Source organism: Scyliorhinus canicula, chromosome 7, assembly GCF_902713615.1.
Source record: "Scyliorhinus canicula chromosome 7, sScyCan1.1, whole genome shotgun sequence".
NCBI classification, from domain to species: Eukaryota; Metazoa; Chordata; class Chondrichthyes; order Carcharhiniformes; family Scyliorhinidae; genus Scyliorhinus; species Scyliorhinus canicula.
Window position 1 is genome coordinate 15424613 of NC_052152.1, and position 19243 is coordinate 15443855.

General features: G+C 42.4%; 1 protein-coding gene across 4 annotated transcripts in view; it reads right to left on the reverse strand.

The window, feature by feature from the left end:
- Positions 1-19243, reverse strand: part of LOC119968742 (amyloid-beta A4 protein-like) — a 238056-nt gene that overhangs the window by 125127 nt on the left and 93686 nt on the right. For all 4 annotated transcript variants that reach the window (XM_038801407.1, XM_038801405.1, XM_038801404.1 and 1 more), the window contains exon 3: positions 9302-9431. In XM_038801407.1, the coding sequence (XP_038657335.1) occupies positions 9302-9431 (130 nt within the window). The remainder of the gene's footprint in view (positions 1-9301; positions 9432-19243) is intronic.

Consider the following 19243-nt stretch of genomic DNA (forward strand, 5'->3'; position numbering starts at 1 on the left):
TAGAGTACCCAATTCATTTTTTCCAATTAGGGAGCAATTTAGCATGGCCAATCCACCTAACTTGCACATTTTTGGGTTGTGGGGGGCAAAACCTGTGCAAACACGGGGAGAATGTGCAAACTCCACACGGACAGTGACCCAGAGCCAGGATCGAACCCGGGAGCTCAGCGCCGTGAGGCCGCAGTGCTAACCCACTGTGCCACAATGCTGCCCATTGAATATGTTCAAAGATTGAGTTTCCACAGCTCACTGTGTACTGAGGGAATTAAGAGATGAGGAGAGTGCAGGAAGCTGGAGTTGAGTTTGCAAATCAGTCATGATCTTACCGACCTCTCCATTCACCTGACGAAGGAACAGTGCTTCGAAAGCTAGTGATTTGAAATAAACCTGTTGGGACTTTAACCTGGTGTTGTAAGACTTCTTACTATGATCCTACGAATGGTGAACCGGGTTCAAAGGGCTGAATGCACAACTATTATGTTCTTACATTTGTGTCATTAATTTGCACTGCAGATTTTAGTTCAGTACCATGTTTGTTAATTCAATTCATCACTGCAGGCCTCATAAAGCAATCCAAAACTAATAGGTCTGATCAAAACTTTGAAGTCCTGCCACATCAGTTGTAAATGGTGTGGACACTTGAGCAAATAACTGGAGAAGCAGAGTTTATCTTCAACGCTGGTGGAGTTCAGCATGCAAGAGAAACTACAGGATCATAAAAACCACCTAGTTCACTAACTTAACCACCCTGAAATGGCCATTCAATGTATTCAAGATGGGTTGTTACAATCCCAGGGAGAATTAAATCTCTTTTAAAGAAAGGAATGCCTACGATGCCAACATAAAAAACAAAGGACAAGATTTCACTTTTCAAAACTTTTACTATAGCAAACCAACTAAAATTAATATAATCCAAACATTAGCCAATAGGCAAATGATATTTCAAATAAACAGGTAAATTTTACTTTTGACAGCCAATTCAACAAAGACAAGCCTCACATAGTTACAAGCACCTGTGTCTCTCCCCACACACAAGTGACACCATGTACACTCTCAAGTCTTTCCAACTCTACCTTCAGCATGGGGGGGATCTCTCACTTTTACCATTCAATGGGTTTGGCACTCAAGTTGCTTTCACAGGCAGTTGTACTCCGAGGCTCCTTGGTGCAGTTAATTTACTTCTTATCCTCTGTTTCAGCAATTTCCCACATTTCTCTTTAAAGCCAAATTACAATCAGGGCTTTCTTTGGTGCTAGTTCAAGACCTTACACCTTTTAAAATCAGCTCTTAACCATTTTGCTCAAGTTTAATGTACAAGTCTTCGAGCAACCAAACATCCAAAGTGTTGCAAAGGCCAACTGAATTCACCTCATCCTGTTTAAACTCAGGATAATCTTTAACTTTCCTTTCCACAATCTATTATTCCAGGAGAATTCTGTCACCTTCTGAATCTACAGTTCAGATGCTTTTCGACGCGGATTAGCCATACTAAATAGCCCCTTAATTGGGAAAAAAAATAATTGGGTACTCTAAATTTATAAAAAATACACCTTTCTACTCAGTTCACTAATTCTGCTTATCATCTCCCATTTCTTGTTATTTTCACTGAAATATAGGAACCTTGGTGAATTGCTGCAATGTATCTTGCAGCTGGTACACACTGTTGCTACCATGTGTTGGTGGTGTTCACTTATCCAGAGAAGTGACGAGTATTCCATCACACTTCTGACTTGCGTCTTGTAAATAGTGGACAGACTTTGCGGAGTCAGGGGTTACTCTCTGCAGAATTTCCAGCCTATGTGCTGCTCTTACAGCCACAGACTTTATATGGCTGGTCCAGTTAAGTTTCTGGTTGATGGCAAACCGCAACCCCCCCAAAGCCTGAATGTTATCCTGGTATTGCTGCATATGGGCACAGGCTGCTTCAGTGTCAGAGGAGTCATGAATGATGCTGAAAATTATGCAGCGAACATAGAACCCCTACACCGCAGAAGGCGGCCATTCGGCCCATCGGATCTGCACTGACCGTCCAAAAGAGCACCCTACGTAGATGCAGTCCCCCACCCAATCTCCGTAACACCATAACCCCACCTGGCCTACACATATTTGGACATTAAGGAGCAATATTAGCATGGTCAATCCACCTCACCTGCCCATCTTTGGACTGTGGGAGGAAACCCACGCAGACACAGGGAGAACGTGCAAAATCCACATATACTGACACCACATCTCCACTTACAAATGAGGGAAGATCATTGATGGTGCAACTGAAGATATTTGGGTCGTGTCTGCATGGGTCTCATCCCGACAATCCAAAAAGATGTGCAGGGTAGATGAATTGGCCACGCTAAATTGCCCCTTAATTGGGAAAAAAAAAGAATTGGGTACTCTAAATTAAAAAAGACTTCCCAAACTTGGGCTTCTTACTGATATGCTTGTGGGCCAATTCGTAATCATCTGCCACTCCTGATGCATCCTTTATTTTACAAACTTTACATTCATCCAGATGGGACACTACTCCCAAAGAGAATTTTTAATTCTTCCACCTGAATCACTTCTCAAAGTCTCACGCTCCCAAAGTCTTGTTTCACAATCACCAATGTATACCACCTATCAACCACCAGTTTCCTTTTCTCCAACAAATTCCACAATGGGCTGAGTCTGTTTTTGTTTTAAATGTCTAACTGGCTTCTGGTACCAACTCAAAAGGCATTGGGAACAGCATTCCTTACTCTGCCATACTCACCTCATTGCTCTTCTGAAAGAGATCAGCAAACACAAACCTCCAGCGTTTTCCCCATGAAAACAAAAGAGCACAGTCCAATCATCTTTAGGCCAGTTTCACTTGAGCTGCCATCGGATGCTGTTTAAGATCAGATGGCAGCGCAAAATACCAGACCGAGATGTTCACCCGATGCACTACCTGGTAAGGTGGTAGAGGCGGGAAGCCTCACATCCTTTAAAAATTGCCTGGATGAGTACTTGGCATGCCATTAACATTCAAGGCTATGGGCCAAGTGCAGGCAAACGGGATTAGGTGGGCAGGTCAGGGTATTTTATGCTTCGGTGCAGTCTCGATGGGCCAAAGGGCCTCTTCCGCACTGTAGTATTCTGTGCTGGTAGGAGTATCCAGATAAGTTTGAACTGAGTCAGAACTGAGTTGGGCTCTTGCTAGCAACAGCCCCAACCAATAATAAGAAAGCACAGACTGCTGTGAAAGGCTGTGAAGGGTCACCAATATAAAAATACTGGGCCAGCATTAGTTCAGAAAGCAACCAACTGCTTCAGGAAATGTCTAAAGGTTTACTCCTACCATGAATTTAAGTAATTCAGTATTAAGTACAGACCATTCAAATCATGCCCAACAATGTCTTCACCTATGTCTACCACATAGGTGAAGAATCTAGATTCGATCTTTTAGTTTTAAATTATTTTAAAGATTATTTTGTTGTACAGTCTACATTACGGAAGCAATAGCCAAATCTGCTCTCTCCAGGTACAATGATCCAGTCACTCAAATATAAACTATTAAAACCCCTTTACCTATTTAAGTTTACACAATTTGTAATTATTTTGTAAACAGATGACAAAACTAAATACAGGAACCTGCAGAATGTGACCTATCTGTACATCCTACCTTGAATTGTATGATTAATTAGGTTGATAAATTATACATTTTTGGATGAGGGTGGAGGACAGGGAGGTGATAAGGAAAATGTGGAAAAGGCTCCTTAAGACAGCACTTTCAAAACCTACGACCACTACCATCTAGAAGGACAAAGGCAGCAGATACATGGGAACACCAACACCTGGAAGTTCCCCTCTATTCATCACGCGGACGTGGAAATATATCACCGTTCTTTCAATGTTGCTGGGTGAAAATCCTGCAACACCCCCTCTCTTATAGCACTGCTACTCACACCATATGGACTGTAGCGTTACTAAAAGGCTGCAAACGACCACCTTCTTGAGGGCAATAAATGCTAGCCTAGCCAGCAAAGCCCACATTCCTTGAATGAATAAAAACAAGGGATGACCTACTATCTAATTTAACAACAACATATGGCAACTTTAGAATGGAGTAGCAAGGCAATACACAGGATATGCACACAAAATCTCATCTCAATAAACAGCTGTGTGTTAATGCAACCATGTTAAGCAATGCAACATTGTGGGATTTTTAATTAGCCAGGTTCATTAAAATACTTCCAGCCACCTCAGAAACAGATGCACAAGGGAACCACGTTTTCCCCTTTGGGCACAAATTAGCATTCAGGCATAAATTCCACTAGTTTGGAGTCGTAAATTTGTCCAGATTTCCACGCAAACTCGTTTGTCTTACACTAAACATGAAATTTGCCAAACATTCAGTCCAATTAGGTCGCACTTTTGGAACATAACTTTTAAAATATTTTTTGCTTTAAATAATAGTGGTTGGTCACTTGATGTTGTTCAATTAACACAGATGAATATGGTTTAATCACAAAGAATTGAGCATTTCAATCAGTACAGATCTGTGAGTAACCCGACTTTAAATAACAGCAAATCATTACCCATGTAGAACTACTTTCTAGTTGACTTATATTGGTGAAGTAAGGGCGAACAAATTAAAAATTATTCAGAATACTTTTCTTGTGCCAAAGTGACTAACTTAAGTTTCACAGAAAACAGGCTGAATTAGTTGAAATTTGCAATAATCTTGGATTTGATCAGTTTTGTGACAAGACTTGATTCCATCATAATATTGCAAACTATGAGGAGGGTAGTGATAGATTTCAGGAGGACAAAGACAGACTGGTGGAATGGGCAAGCACCTGATAGATGGAAATTTAATGTAGAACATTGTGAAATGATTCATCTTGGTGGAGAATGAGGAGAGACAATAATAAACAAAGAATACAATTCTAAGTGTATAGAACAAAGGAACCAGGGGTACATGTGCACAAATCATGCAGGTGGCAGGACGGATTGAGAAAGCGGCTAAAGCATACAGGATACAGGATACTGGGCTTTAGGGTAAAATGGATTGATTGTTGTGGATTGCTCAGATGAAGCTAGACTTTCTGGCACCCATATCCCCTGCTGTTACCATACACAGAGTAGGGCTAAGTGTGGACAATATAGATGGACCCCTGGGGGGTGGGTTCCAGATGTCCTGCAGAGTTACAATAAGCAACTCCATTGGGTGCTGAGACCCGCGCACCGAGGCCTCACTGGCTGATGGCCAGAGAATGCTCTGAAAATGTACGAAGAGGTGTATATGAAATCGACCTGCAGGACCCTCCTCAGCGCAGAGGCAACAAAGAAGATTTGACAGCGGACCAGAGGACGGAAGGAATCAGCTTGCGAGACAAACCTTCACGGACGGAGACCCTGAGACAACAGAGACTTTGAGAATTGGACCTGCAGTTCGATTCATCGGCATCAGTGTTAAGAATCTTGGGATTATTGCAGTTGGGGTGACTTAAGGGGGCAACTGTTTTTCCTGTGTTTGATAATAAATTGGTTGCATTGTAAACTTCAATTTGCCCTTTGCTCATCTTGCAAATAAGGACACTTGGGTAAAACATTTGAATAATAAACTGGGCAAAGTGTTTGAGGTTTTACAGACCACAGCTTTATAAATGGGACAGGAAGTAGAAAAACAAGGAAGTTAAGCGGAACCTTTACAAAGCACTGCTCTGGTCACAACTGCAATAGTACAACCAATTGTGGGCACCAGTTTCGGAAGGATGTGAACTATCTGGGAAGGTGAAAAGATTTAGGAGAATGAAGGCCCTTGTATCTGGAACCAGTTATGTGTCTAGATTGGAGAACATGGGATTTGTACTCCTTTAAGAGATCATGAGGGGACTTGACAGGTGTTCAAAATCATGAGGAGTCTGGACAGAAGAGATAGGGAGATACTGTTCCTGTTGGCAGAAGGATCAAGAATCAGAGTACACGGATTGAAGATGTTTGGCAAAAGCAACAGTGAAATGAGAAAACATTTTTCAATGCAGGAAGTTGCTGGGATATGGAATGAACTGCTGAACAGTGTGGTGGTCTCAATCATGGTTTTAAAAAGAACTGGATAATTATCTGAAGAGAAACAAATTTGCAAGGCTTTGGAGAAAAGGGAGGATGGGACCAACTGAATTGTTCTTGCAGAGAGCAGAAGAGACTGACCTTGACCTTCGGTGCTGTAACCATTCTTCAATTTTTTTTTAAACTAGTCTAAAAGATTGCAGAAACTTAAGATTTTATTTTGAAGGAATTTATCATAGAGTTTACAGTGCAGGAGGCCATTCAGCCCATCGAGTCTGCACCGGCTCTTGGAAAGAGCACCCTACCCAAGGTCAACACCTCCACCCTATCCCCATAACCCAGTAACCCCACCCAACGCTAAGGGCAATTTTGGACACTAAGGGCAATTTATCATGGCCAATCCACCTAACCTGCACATCTTTGGACTGTGGGAGGAAACCGGAGCACCCGGAGGAAACCCACGCACACACGGGGAGGATGTGCAGACTCCGCACAGACAGTGACTCAAGCCGGAATCGAACCTGGGACCCAGGAGCTGTGAAGCCATTGTGCTATCCACAATGCTACCGTGCTGCCCGTAAATTTGTACTTAAACTCTGCTATCTATTGCCCTGAAGAACAGTTCAATTGGGAGGAAACTCCCAGCCAAGCTGTATAGGTCAATAGGAGAGATAAGAAAAATGCCTGCAACTACAGACTCTTATCTTTTTGTTAGTGAAAAAAATTAAATCTGTAATCATGTAATTAGAATTTATAAATTACGTTTATATAATAATTTTTTGGAATAGCTATCTGTGCTTTACTGCGCTACAACAGATTTTTTATTTGTAATACTTCACATATCTCTACAGACATGATACATTTTACTTTTGTCTCAAGGCTTTTGTTGCCCTGCTACCAGCAATTAGCAATGTTGACATAAAAGGTGCGACTCTCAATTGCGACACAGAAAGGTTTGCAGGCAGACTGTTGCATGCCACATGTTGTCAAAAAGATGACCGTTGACCTGATAAAGCCTGCTCCCTCTTGTTGCCGCTTTTCAGCTGCCATTTCTCACCCCGCCCTGAACTTTTCCATTTCCAACTTTCGATCTCTGACACACACCTATTACTATGCCTGTGGGGTTGCAAGATGCCTTTGGATTGGAGGTGGAGTTGTGCTGAATCTTGGCAGTATGAGGTTAGGAAGAGCCGAAAAAGGGAGAGAGTTCTTCAGCAAAACCTAATTCAAATGTGTTTCATCCAGGTCAGATACTGGGAGGGGTAGAGGGATATTACTAGGCTTTTGACAGTAGACAGAATTAATTATCCTACACTGCTTGCTTTACCCACCACCCCTGAAAAGAATGCACTGAACTTTAGTAAACTAATTGATACTAGCCCTTGCTAAGCTATAGCCTCAGACTGGAATGCGGCTTTCAAGCTTCTCATTACAGGTGGGTGGTTTGCTGGGAAGCTTGATCGTAAGAGATGAAAGCGAAACCTTTAAATTTCTTCCTTGCAAAGTTTTGTAATGTGTTTCCTCAGCCCAAGTTAACTTCATACATAATTAGTAACAGTTATTGATCATAAACATACTGCGTCATGATTTCAGTGGCATAGTGACCAAGGTTATAAATTTTTAAAAATTAGTTCATGGGACTTGGGCGTTGCAGGCTGTGCCAGTATATATTGCCCATCCCAAATTGCTCGAGGGGGCAGTTAAGAGTCAACCACATTGCTGTGGGTCTGGAGTTACATGCAGGCAGACTAGTTTGGACGGCATATTTTCTTCCCTAAAGGCCATTAGTGAACCAGATGGGTTTTTACGACAAGCGGCAATTATTTCATGGTCACTATTAATGGGTTTTCACGACAGTCGGCAATGATTTCATGGACACCATTAGTCTTTTAATTACAGATTTTTATTGAATTCAAATTCCACCATCTGCAGTGGCAGGATTCGAAATCAGGTCCCCGGAACATTACCCTGGGTTTATGGCTTCATTGCATTAAGTAATTGCTTTATGCAAATAAATAAAGGCATTTAGTTGAGTCTTAGGAAAGCAGCTTATGGAACTATGGTCTCAAGGAAAGCACTGCAGCCACAAGATCTGTTCCCAGTATATCCCAAAGCGTCCTTGAAGCACCAGGGAAGCAGCACAAGTTAGGATAGAGTATTTTAATGACGGATGAAAGAGAAAAGGAGAACAGATGATCAGAGTGCTTGGAGAAAGGCAAAGATGATCAGAACAGGGAGAGGCAATAGGACCAGCCATTTACTTTTTGCTATATAGCCCACAGCGAGTGGTGGAAATGATGCTGTGAGCAATAGTGCCACCTACATTAGATTGGAGGATTCTCATTAAAAGAAACAGGAGAAAATTTTAAGCATGACAGATGGCGGCACAGTAGCTCAGTGGCTAGCACTGTTGTTTCACAGCGCCAGGGTCCAGATTAGATTTCTGGCTTGGGTCATTGGCTATGCGAAGTCTGCACGTTCTCCTCGTGTCTGCGTGGATTTCCTCCGGATGCTCCGGTTTCCTCCCACAAGTCCTGAAAGACGTGCTATTAGGTAATTTGGATGTTCGGAATTCTCCCTCTGTGTATCTGAACAGGCGCCAGAATGTGGCAACTAGGGACTTCACACAGTAACTTAAATGCAGTGTTAATGTAAGCCTACTTGTGACAATAATAAAGATTATGTGATAGAAAAAGGTGGAAAAAAATTGGTAGAGTACTCCAGGAAGCAATACACTCGAGAAAAACATGCCTTGTGCTAAAGTATTTTATTTAATAAATTTAGACTCCCCAATTATTTTTTCCAATTAAGGGTCAATTTAGTGTGGCTAATCCACCTACTCTACACATCTTTGGGTTGTGGCGGTGAGACCCACGCAGACACGGGGAGAATGTGCAAACTCCATACGGAGTGACCCGGGGCCAGGATCAAACCTGGGACCTCAGCGCCGTGAGGCAGCTGTGCTAACCACTAGGCCACTGTGCTGCCCTTTGTGCTAAAGTATTAAAATTATTTTAGCGCAGAGTTATGTAAAAATAATTTTTAACAAAAAAGCTCCACATCCTTATCTGATTGCTTGCACTGTAGCTGGAGGCTGTGACGGTGCTAATTAGGTTATATTTTGTGAGCAGCACTTAGAGCAGAGAATTTCAAAGCATAAATTAATTTCCAGAGAACATTTTCCAGATAATGCAATGTGGGACATTTCAGATACGAGAAATCGAAACAATTATAAGAATAAGGTCCATGAAATAAAAGATAGTATCGCACATACCCAAACATCTGTATGGAACCACGATGTGAGGGTGACCTTTACATTGCTTACGACCCTTTTTGCACCAGTTCTGGATTGTGACAGGTTGATTGGCCTCAACGACATTTGTTATCTGCAAATCAGGATAAACCTAGGAGAGAAAGAAAAATCATCAAGCACAAACCCTAAAAGTAACAGCATTGAATTCTGTAGCCTTGTTTCAGGCAGCATTCTAGTCCTAATGCTTATATTTCTGAATTGTTGAATATGCAATTTTCATTGTCACTGACTCTTGACACACGGTACAGGCTTTTACACGCTTGGAAGCAATTCTGCTCTTGAAGCGCAAATTGTCAGTGACAATTGCTTCCTGGCAAAATTGATTTTGGCGATGTGTATTGGAGGATCAACAAAACTAAAAATAGTTGATATTCTGGGGTCTGTAGGAAAACAATTATACATTTTGGTTAATCGACTGGAAATAAAATATTACAATTAGAACAATGTTTCAGGTCACTTAGCAATAAGGAGATCTTCGATTTAATTTAAAATAGAAAATGGTTACTGCAGAAATAAATTTCCATTCTAAACATCAGCAGCCTTTGCAAATTGAATTATGGTGCAGTATTTATTAAATGTGGAGTCAGTTACAGGCAAAGGCTCCTTTTTGAGGGAAATCACATACATTTATTTGATTTATCATGAACCACTGAACCTAATCTCACCCTTCCACTCATGCCCATTTTGAAAGCAACCATTTAATTGTCTTTTAAAACACTGTGGTAGACATAGATTGTGGTCGAATTTTATATCAAATGAGGATTTTTTTTCTAATCTCTATTTTAATCGCAATTACCTTAAATTCCTAACCGCATTATCACCTTGCCAGTGAAAGCAATTATTTTCCTCAACATAACACTTAATAATTTAAGACCTGATCACACCTTTCATGTTTCTTATAAATATAATTTCCCAACTATGACAACATTCTATTGAATCTACCCTGCCTTTTTTCTGTTCTTATTTCCTTATAAGTAGTAACCAAAATTGTACAGAATACTCCAACTGCAGCCTGGGTTTGTTCCCAAATTCAATGTTAATTTCTTGTTTCTGTACTCTATACCTCTTAAGTAAAACGTGATGTACTTATTTGGGGTGCCTGTTTTGTAAAATGTCCAGTTTAAACACTCGTACAGTCACCATAATATCTATTTGATCTTCTCTGCCCAAGTAAAATCATACATTTTGAAGTTTTAACTTCCTTTCCCTATTATTTTCAAAGTACCTTGCTTCATTTTTCTATATTGAACTACACTTGGCACACTGCTGGTCTCTACAACAGTCTTCTACAATTATGATCTGCAATATCCACATTGAATCTCAATATTCTTCCCTCAATTCTCTGCCCTGCAAATCCACGTATATAGTTAATAAGAACAGCCTCTCAGATCCCTGTGGAACATTCACAGCCATCTGTAAGGCCACAAGCAGCATAACATCGCATTTCATGGCCGTAACCATCTCTTCCCATTCAACACATTCCTTAACGGGTTTCCTTTGGCCATGTGGTATCAAGGACTGTGAGGTCAGCTGTAGCGTGAAACGGATGTTCCAAACTTAAAAGCAACTTTTACTGTGCGGTCTTCCCATTTCCCAATATTTTGCTTTGACCACTCATTGACTTTATTCTGATATATGGGCAGAAGTGTTCTGGACCCATGCTCAACTGAAACAGGGTTGAAATTGACATTTTATGTTGCGTGCTGACACTTATAGAGGAGGGATTTTATTCCACTAATCCAAGTTGCAATTTAACTCTACTGCTAGAGGTGAAAGGAAAGTGCAAACACAATATTCCACCAAGTCCTCACCTGCTGCATGTTCCACCAAGTGAACAGAATGAAGCAATCCCTACCATCACTTTTACATAAACCTATTACTACTGTTTTATGAATACTTCCCGAAAGAGTATTTGGCAAAATTTGCATTTAAAATTTGGAAAAACATATATTTCACACCTAAGCCATTATTGCTTGGGTATAATGTTTGTTCGGTTGATTGTTTTTTTAAATTAAAACTCCCTTTCCCATGTGAATCTGAAGTCAATTGAAATCACTTTTTAAGCATGCAAGAGGATTGGTTAACGGATACAAAGCAGAGGGTGGGCATAAATGGGACTTTATCAAGTTGAATAGCTGCAAGGATCAGTGCTGGGATGTCAGCTATTTACAAACTATGTTAATGACTTAGAATGAAGATAGTAATGTACCAAAGCTTGCTGTTGATACAAAGCTAGCTGGGAAGGTGAGCTGTGCGGAGGACAGAGAGGCTGCAAAGAGATATAGACAGGTTAATTGAGTGGGCAACAGGATGTCAGATGGATTATTTGTAAGGAAGTGTGAAGCTATTCACTTTGGTTGTTAAGAATAGAAAAATAAAAAAAGGTGAGAAACTGGTATTGATGTTCAAAGGGATTTGGCTGAGCTTGTACAAGGAATACTGAAAATTAGCATGAAGGTGCAGCAAGCAATTAGGAAGGCAATGACATATTGGCCTTTATTGGGATGGGAGAACTAGAATAAACAACGTCTTGCTGCAATACTCAGGGGCTTTGGTTAGACCACATGTGAAGCACAGTCTGCAGTTTTGGCTCCACATTTAAGAAAGGATTTATTTGCATTGGAGGCAGTGCAGAAGGTTCACTGGATTCTTGGGATGATAGGTTGTCCTATGGCAAGAGAATTGTCCTCGACCGATTGTTGCAGACTGGCACATTCCAAGGTCCAGGACTACGTGCTGAGGGACGCACTCAAGCTTGGGGCAGCTGCCGCCAAGGCGCAATGGGGGAAGACCACTGTGTAAGGTCTTACCACCAAATGTACACCGAGGGGTTGGTAACAGTGTAAAACCCCTCGGTCCGGGGTCCTTTTTTCATTACCACAATGTATGAAAGAAACAAAGTAATGTAAATATTTAAGAAAGAACTGTAACTTATAGTAGTATAACGTTATCCCAATTGAATTGAAGACAAATGAATGTAACTCAGACGGAAATGTACAGTCAAGGCAATTTGAAACGTTCTGTAAAGATTATGATAAATTTTATGAATAAAGTATATTTTTTTGGAAAAAAAAGAGATTGTGTAAATTGGGCTTATATTCTCTGGAGTCTATTAGACTGAGAGGCGATCTCATTGAAATATACAAAATTATGAAGGGGTTTGATGAGGTTGATGCTGATGAGATCGTTTCTGCTGGGCAGATAATCCAAAACATGGGAAAAAGTCGAGATAAGAGGTCAATCATTTAGGACTGAGGAGAGGAGAAATTACTTAATTCATAGGGTTGTGAATCTCTGGGATTCCGCAACTCAGAGGGTTGTGGATGTTTTATCATTGACTACATTTAAGGCCTAGATAGACACATGTTGTGGCATCTCAGGGAATTAAGGGATATAGGGAATGACAGGAAAATGGATTTAAAGCCCATAATCAAACATGATCATACTGAATGGCAGAGAAGGCTCGATGGGCCATGTGATCTATTCCTATTTCTCGTGTTTTTGTGCCATCAAGTTGAACATTTTCAACGTCATCTATATTTTAATGAGTGCAGATATGGAACGGAAAAGATCAACTGCTTAAAACTTTGTAGCTTGATCGCACAAATTTAGTCCCTGTACGCTAAACACACTCCACAGAGGTATTCCAGTATTGTACAGTGCAATTTATTTTGTTGTTTTCTACTTAGAAGCACAATGGAATCCATGTAAAAAAAAATATGAATGACTACTAGAGTTTCTAGATGTAAAATAAGGCCAGCCGTTTTATAAGAGAACTTAAGACAAAAATAAATAAGATTGAGATTTGCCAACTCCAGCAGCCCCAACCCCTCCTCTATACAGGTCATAGAAATACATTCTGATGAAGCTGATAAGTAACAAGACCATGATGGCATGCCTATCTTTTTAAAAATGCACTCACAGAAAGTGAATAATGCTGGTAAGGCCAGCAATTTCTTTGCCTATCTTATATTGTTCCTTATGAAAGTGGTAGTAAACCACCTTCCCGAAGAGTGGCCTGTGAGGCCAGCAGCTCTAGGGTCGGGGCCGTGGAATATCGCCAATCCACTTCCAATATGGAGTCGATCAGCTGTTGCGAGGCTGCCCTTTCCTTCCTATCTCTAAGCGCCCTATAAGCTATTATTTCTCCCCTGATCACTGTCTTCAGTGCCTCCCAGAAGGCACAGGGTGAGACCTCCCCATTTCAGTTGCAGGATACATATCGATCAATGAACAGTTTATCGCAGAATGTCTCGTCAGCGAGGAGGGCTGTGCCCAGCGTCCATGCAGGGCGTTGGGCCCGGTCCAACTCCAACCTTACATCCATGTAGTGTGGTCAGAGATTACTATCGTGGACTATTCCGTCCCTAATACCCCTGAAAGTACCGATTTTTCCCACAATGAAGCAGTCTATGTGTGAATAGGCTTTGTGTACATGGAAGGAGGAGGAGAACTCCTTCTTCCTTGGGTGGTTGAATCTCCACAGGTCCACGCCCCACCCCATCTGCTCCATAAAGGTGTTTAGTGCGCCTGCCATTTCCGACATGGCCTCTGTTCTAGGATTGGACCCTCCCTCCCCACATGATGAGTTGGTGGGAGTTTAGGTTTGGGATTTCTGCCATTGTTTTCTTTACAAATTTGGCATCGTCCCAGCTCGGGCCGGTCTTCGGAGTATCAGAGCATACAGACTCCTTTATGGGGAGAGGGGCTGACACCATGACTTTCGCCTCAAAAGATTGCCCAGCTGAGACTTCTGCTTGGATGGAGGTCAGCAGCACCAACCAGAGCCTCATGACTGGCTATCCAACCCAACGGAGTTCCTAAAATTAGAAAAAATAAAATTTGCAATTAGGGAATCAGGCGAAGGATTACCCCATATTTGGAAACAATTCACCAGCCTCTTCGATGACCTGTTCATGACCAGCAACGAGGGGGGGGGGGGGGGGGGGGGGGGGGGGGGAAAGCAAGAAAGTGAGGAATAATCAGAAAATGGGAAGGGATCAGGGAAGGAGGGACCACCCAAGCCACAGAGGGGAAAATGGGAAACCAGCCCTATGCAATGAGGGGCGCAGCTGCCCGTACAGGCCTTGGGATTACTAATAATGTAACCACTAGTAATGTAACCACACTTGTTACAGTATTCCTATTGCTGCAGTGAAGCCTACCAAGTGCATAATACCAGATTGTGAATACCAGCATTGTGCTAATAGTTTACTGCAACAGAATTTTGTTCACCCCATCTCCAGCTATTTATGTTATACTTTAAATGTAGTGACTTCCTGTGATGAAGATTCTCAAGAGCAATTCCATAATGGGCTACCATTCTCCCATACCATGCCCAAAATGTATTGCAAGTACGTCCCACCGCTTACAATGCAACCATTTCAAGTTAAGATCACTGGAGTGGTTTAACATTCTGGCAAAAAGAGCCCGGAGATTCCCCATTCTCCTTATTTTCCACGATATGTAAAAATGCTTACCACACCCAAGAGTCGATTAACTCTGGTTATCAGCAGCCCTGGGACTTACATTCCACTTGCATTATACAATGTTAGCTTTCACACAAAAAATTTACTCCCTCAGGCCATCTACTTTAAGCAATATAAAACTGACAATACACAATGGAGCACTGTTTCACCACCTGAAATACTAATTCATACAGTATTGAAGTTTCACACTGTCCTAACCACAATATCCAGTGTATTAAAAAAAGTAGTTAACAACCCCACCCTTTCTCAAACCACTCTACCTACTCATTTGAAGTATGCTCCCTGGAGAAATGTCCAAATGGAAATGGAATGAGTTAAGACTGAATCACAGATCTCCACCCTTTTTTTGAGCAAGGGTGTAACATTTGCAATTCTCCAGTCCTTTGGTATCACCCACCCCCAAGTCTAGGAAGACTGAAAAAAATATGGTCAATGCCTCTGCAATTTCCACTCACTTTTTGCTGTGTCTTTGGGTGAATTTCATCTGGTCTCAATGCCCCTTAAGCACAGACATAGAGGCTTGTTTAGCACAGTGGGCTAAACAGCTGGCTTGTAATGCAGAACAATGCCAGCAGCGCGGGTTCAATTCCCGTACTGGCCTCCCCGAACAGGCGCCGGAACGTAGTGACTAGGGGCTTTTCACAGTAACTTCATTGAAGCCTATTTGCGACAATAAGCAATTATTATTATTATATGCTATCCAATATCATCACCTTTTAAATCCCTTTGCTGTCTGAATTACTTCCTTGCTTACCAGGGGCCGGGTATCATCTTCTTCCTTGGTAATAACAGATGCAAAGTATTCATTTAATACCTCAGCTATGCCCTCTGCCCCCATATGTAAATACTCTTGATATGGCCCCATATCATCCCAACTCAGTTTACCACCGTTTTACTATTTATGTGCCTACAGAAGATTTTGGGATTAGCTGCCAGTCTGTTTTCTTGCTCTCTCTTTGCTTATTCACCACACCTCTGAACATTCTATATTCTGTCTGGTTCACGCCTTTTCCTCTTTATCTCTTTTGTGACCCAGTCAGCTCTGGATTTGTGTCCTGCTTTTCCCTATTGAGATAACATACCTAGTGCAATTGACGTGGTTTTGGAATTTTGTCATGTGGGTAGAAGTCTAACAGTTCTGAATCTGCTAGATTGCTTTTGAATATACATTGTTAGCCCAGTACTACAGACCCAAAGTCTGCAGATCCAAATTGTTCTGCATCGCTCTTAGTTCATGGCAATGCAGCAATTTCAACATCCTCAGCGTGTAATAAAATATTAAATAACGTAGGATATTACAATACTCAACTGCAGTCAGATTACATCCTTCAGGTGCTTATTTCCCACTTTATTCATGCTTATTTAAACTGAATTTGGATGAATGCATAGGGTTTTCTGAGTGAGGCGAAGCTGAAACAGGTTCAAAATGTATGTAAAATATGCAGCACAAGTGACCCAATAAAAAACACGCACATTTCCAGTACTGCATGCGTCTTCTGGTTACGATGAAAGTTAAAAATAACCAAATCCTCCTGACCATTCTTCTAAATACAACCAATGAACTGGGCCACTGCATTTGATATTGATGTTGCAGTTTAATCATTTCCTATAATAATTGCCAAGGCATTGTGAACAAACCTAACAAGCAAAAATCTCAAACATTTGCAAAAGGGTAAAGAATAACAAATTACGAGTTTTATAGAAGATACTTGCTGAGTTAGTGATACAGCACACCATGGCTCGAATTGAAGATCATATACCCAGTTTAAAAATAAAATGTCACAGCAGATTTTTGAGCCTGTCTCTCACTCCACAGGATGCAGGAGCCTATCAACATCCGCTCTTTCATTATACACAGATGCTGTCAATATTTAGCATCAAGCTGGTGATATGACTGTGTGATGGATCACATCCATGAGAAACCTGCCCACATCCAAATTTGACAGAGGGAGTCACTGTGTGAAATTAGAAGCATAAGTCTGCATTTTCTTTCCCCCTGCTCATCTAAAAAAAATAAACCTGTGATTCAATGGCATGAGTTAACTTAGCAAAGGCCAAGTGATACATTTACCCATTCAGACACTTTGCAGAGTTTGTAATTACTGCCATATAGTTCGGGAAAAGGTTTGGAGTTGCACGTTATGAGTGCCACATGATATTTATTACCACCTTTACGGGGAAAAGAAAATCTTGGAATACCTATTGTTCAAATTCATTGCTCTCTCATTGAACATAATATACAATGCCGAGGGTGCCTATTTGTCCTTCCCTTCAAACTTATGCTGGCTCTGTTCGCGGAAAGTCCCACTCCCCAACTTCTCCTCCCCATCCCTGTTTTTTTTTTTATAAATGTTTTTATTCAGTTTTCATATTTTATATTGAACAAATTACAAATTGTTAGGAGAGAAAAAGAACAAAAAAAAACAAACAAACACGCAAAAATTAACATACATATTTACAGGTAAGCATCTTCGTAGTAGTAACTGCGCCCGCCCCCCCCCCCCCCCCCCCCCCCCTCAACATGTTTATTTAGTTTGGTTTTGGGCCTTAGCTAGCCATCGAACCCCCGTACCGAACCTGTAGCCCCCCCCCTCCCGCTACCTTCCCCCGACTATTCTTCCTCTTGTACATTGGCCACAAATAGGTCCCGGAACAGTTGCATGAATGGCTCCCACGTTCTGTGGAAGCCGTCGTCCGACCCTCGGATGGCAAATTTGATTTTCTCCATTTGGAGAGATTCCGAGAGGTCGGACAGCCAGTCCGCAGCTCTGGGCGGTGCTGCTGACCGCCAGCCAAACAGGATTCTACGGCGGGCGATCAGGGAGGCAAAGGCAAGGGCGTCCGCCCTCCTCCCCAGGAATAGATCTGGCTGTTCTGAAACCCCGAAGACCGCCACTATCGGGCATGGCTCCACCCTCACTCCCACCACTTTGGACATAACCTCGAAGAAGGCTGTCCAGTACTCCACGAGTCTGGGGCAAGACCAGAACATGTGGGCGTGGTTGGCCGGGCCTCTTTGGCACCGTTCACATCTGTCTTCCACCTCCGGGAAGAACCTACTCATACGGGTTCTTGTTAAGTGGGCTCTATGTACCACTTTAGTTGCGTCAGGCTGAGCCTTGCGCACGTGGAGGTGGAGTTGACCCTATGCAGTGCTTCGCTCCAGAGTCCCCACCCTATCTCCATCCCCAGGTCGTCCTCCCATTTCCTTCTTGTTGCGTCCAGTACGGTGTCGTCCCTATCTACCAGTCGGTCATACATGTCACTACAGTTCCCTTTCTCTAGGATACTTGCGTCCAGTAGGTCTTCCAGTAGTGTCTGTCGTGGCGGTTGTGGGTACGTCCTTGTCTCCTTTCGTAGGAAGTTTTTGAGCTGCAGGTACCGTAGCTCGTTCCCCCCAGCTAGCTGAAATTTCTCTGTCAGTTCGTCCAGTGTTGCGATCCTGTCGTCCGTGTATAGGTCCCTGACTGTCAGTGTCCCCCCGTCCTGCCTCCACCTTTTGAAGGTGGCGTCAGTCAGTGCTGGTGTGAACCTATGGTTGTTGCAGATGGGAGCCCTGTTCGACATTTTGGTCAGGCCAAGTTGCTGCCGCAGTTGGTTCCAGGATTGGAGGGTGGCTGTCACCACTGGGCTGCTGGAGTGTTTTTTGGGTGGGGATGGGAGTGCTGCCGTGGCGAGGGCCCGGAGGGAGGTTCCCATGCAGGAGGCCTCCTCCGCACGCACCCACTCAGCCTCTGGCTCCTGGATCCATCCCCTTACTCGCTCGGCTGTTGCTGCCCAGTGGTAGAATTGTAGATTCGGGAGGGCTAGCCCTCCCCTGGTTTTTGTTTTTTGTAAGACCTTCTTTGGGATCCTAGCATTTTTACCCCCCCATACGAACGCCATGATGAGTTTGTCCAGCATCCCCATCCCTGTTTGAGGAAAGTCCCACTCCCCAACTTCTTCTTCCCCCCCCCATCATTCTCCAGAAGTTTCCCTTCATGCACTTACCCAAATCCCTTTGAAAGTCACAAATGAATCTGCCTCCACCACTCTCAAACAATGCATTTCAGATTTTAGCCACTCACAGCATAGACATTTTCCCTCCGTCTCCTTTGATTTGTTTGCAATCACGTTAAATTGGTGTCCTTTGGTCCTCGGCCCCTTCTGCCAATGGGAACAGTTTCTCACCATCTGCCATGTCTGGATTCCTCATGATTTCAAGCACCTCTTAACCATTGTTACTCTAAAAAGGAACAACTGCAGCTTATTCAATCTGAAACTACAGTCAGGCGTTCTCGGAGTCATTCTTTTAAAGTGTTCAGAATTGAACACAATACTCTTGTTCAGGCCAAACCAGTGGTTATAAGGGTCAAACATAACGTCCTTTTTTAAAAGAGTGGTTTTATTGGGTATTCACATTTGTATTTCACAA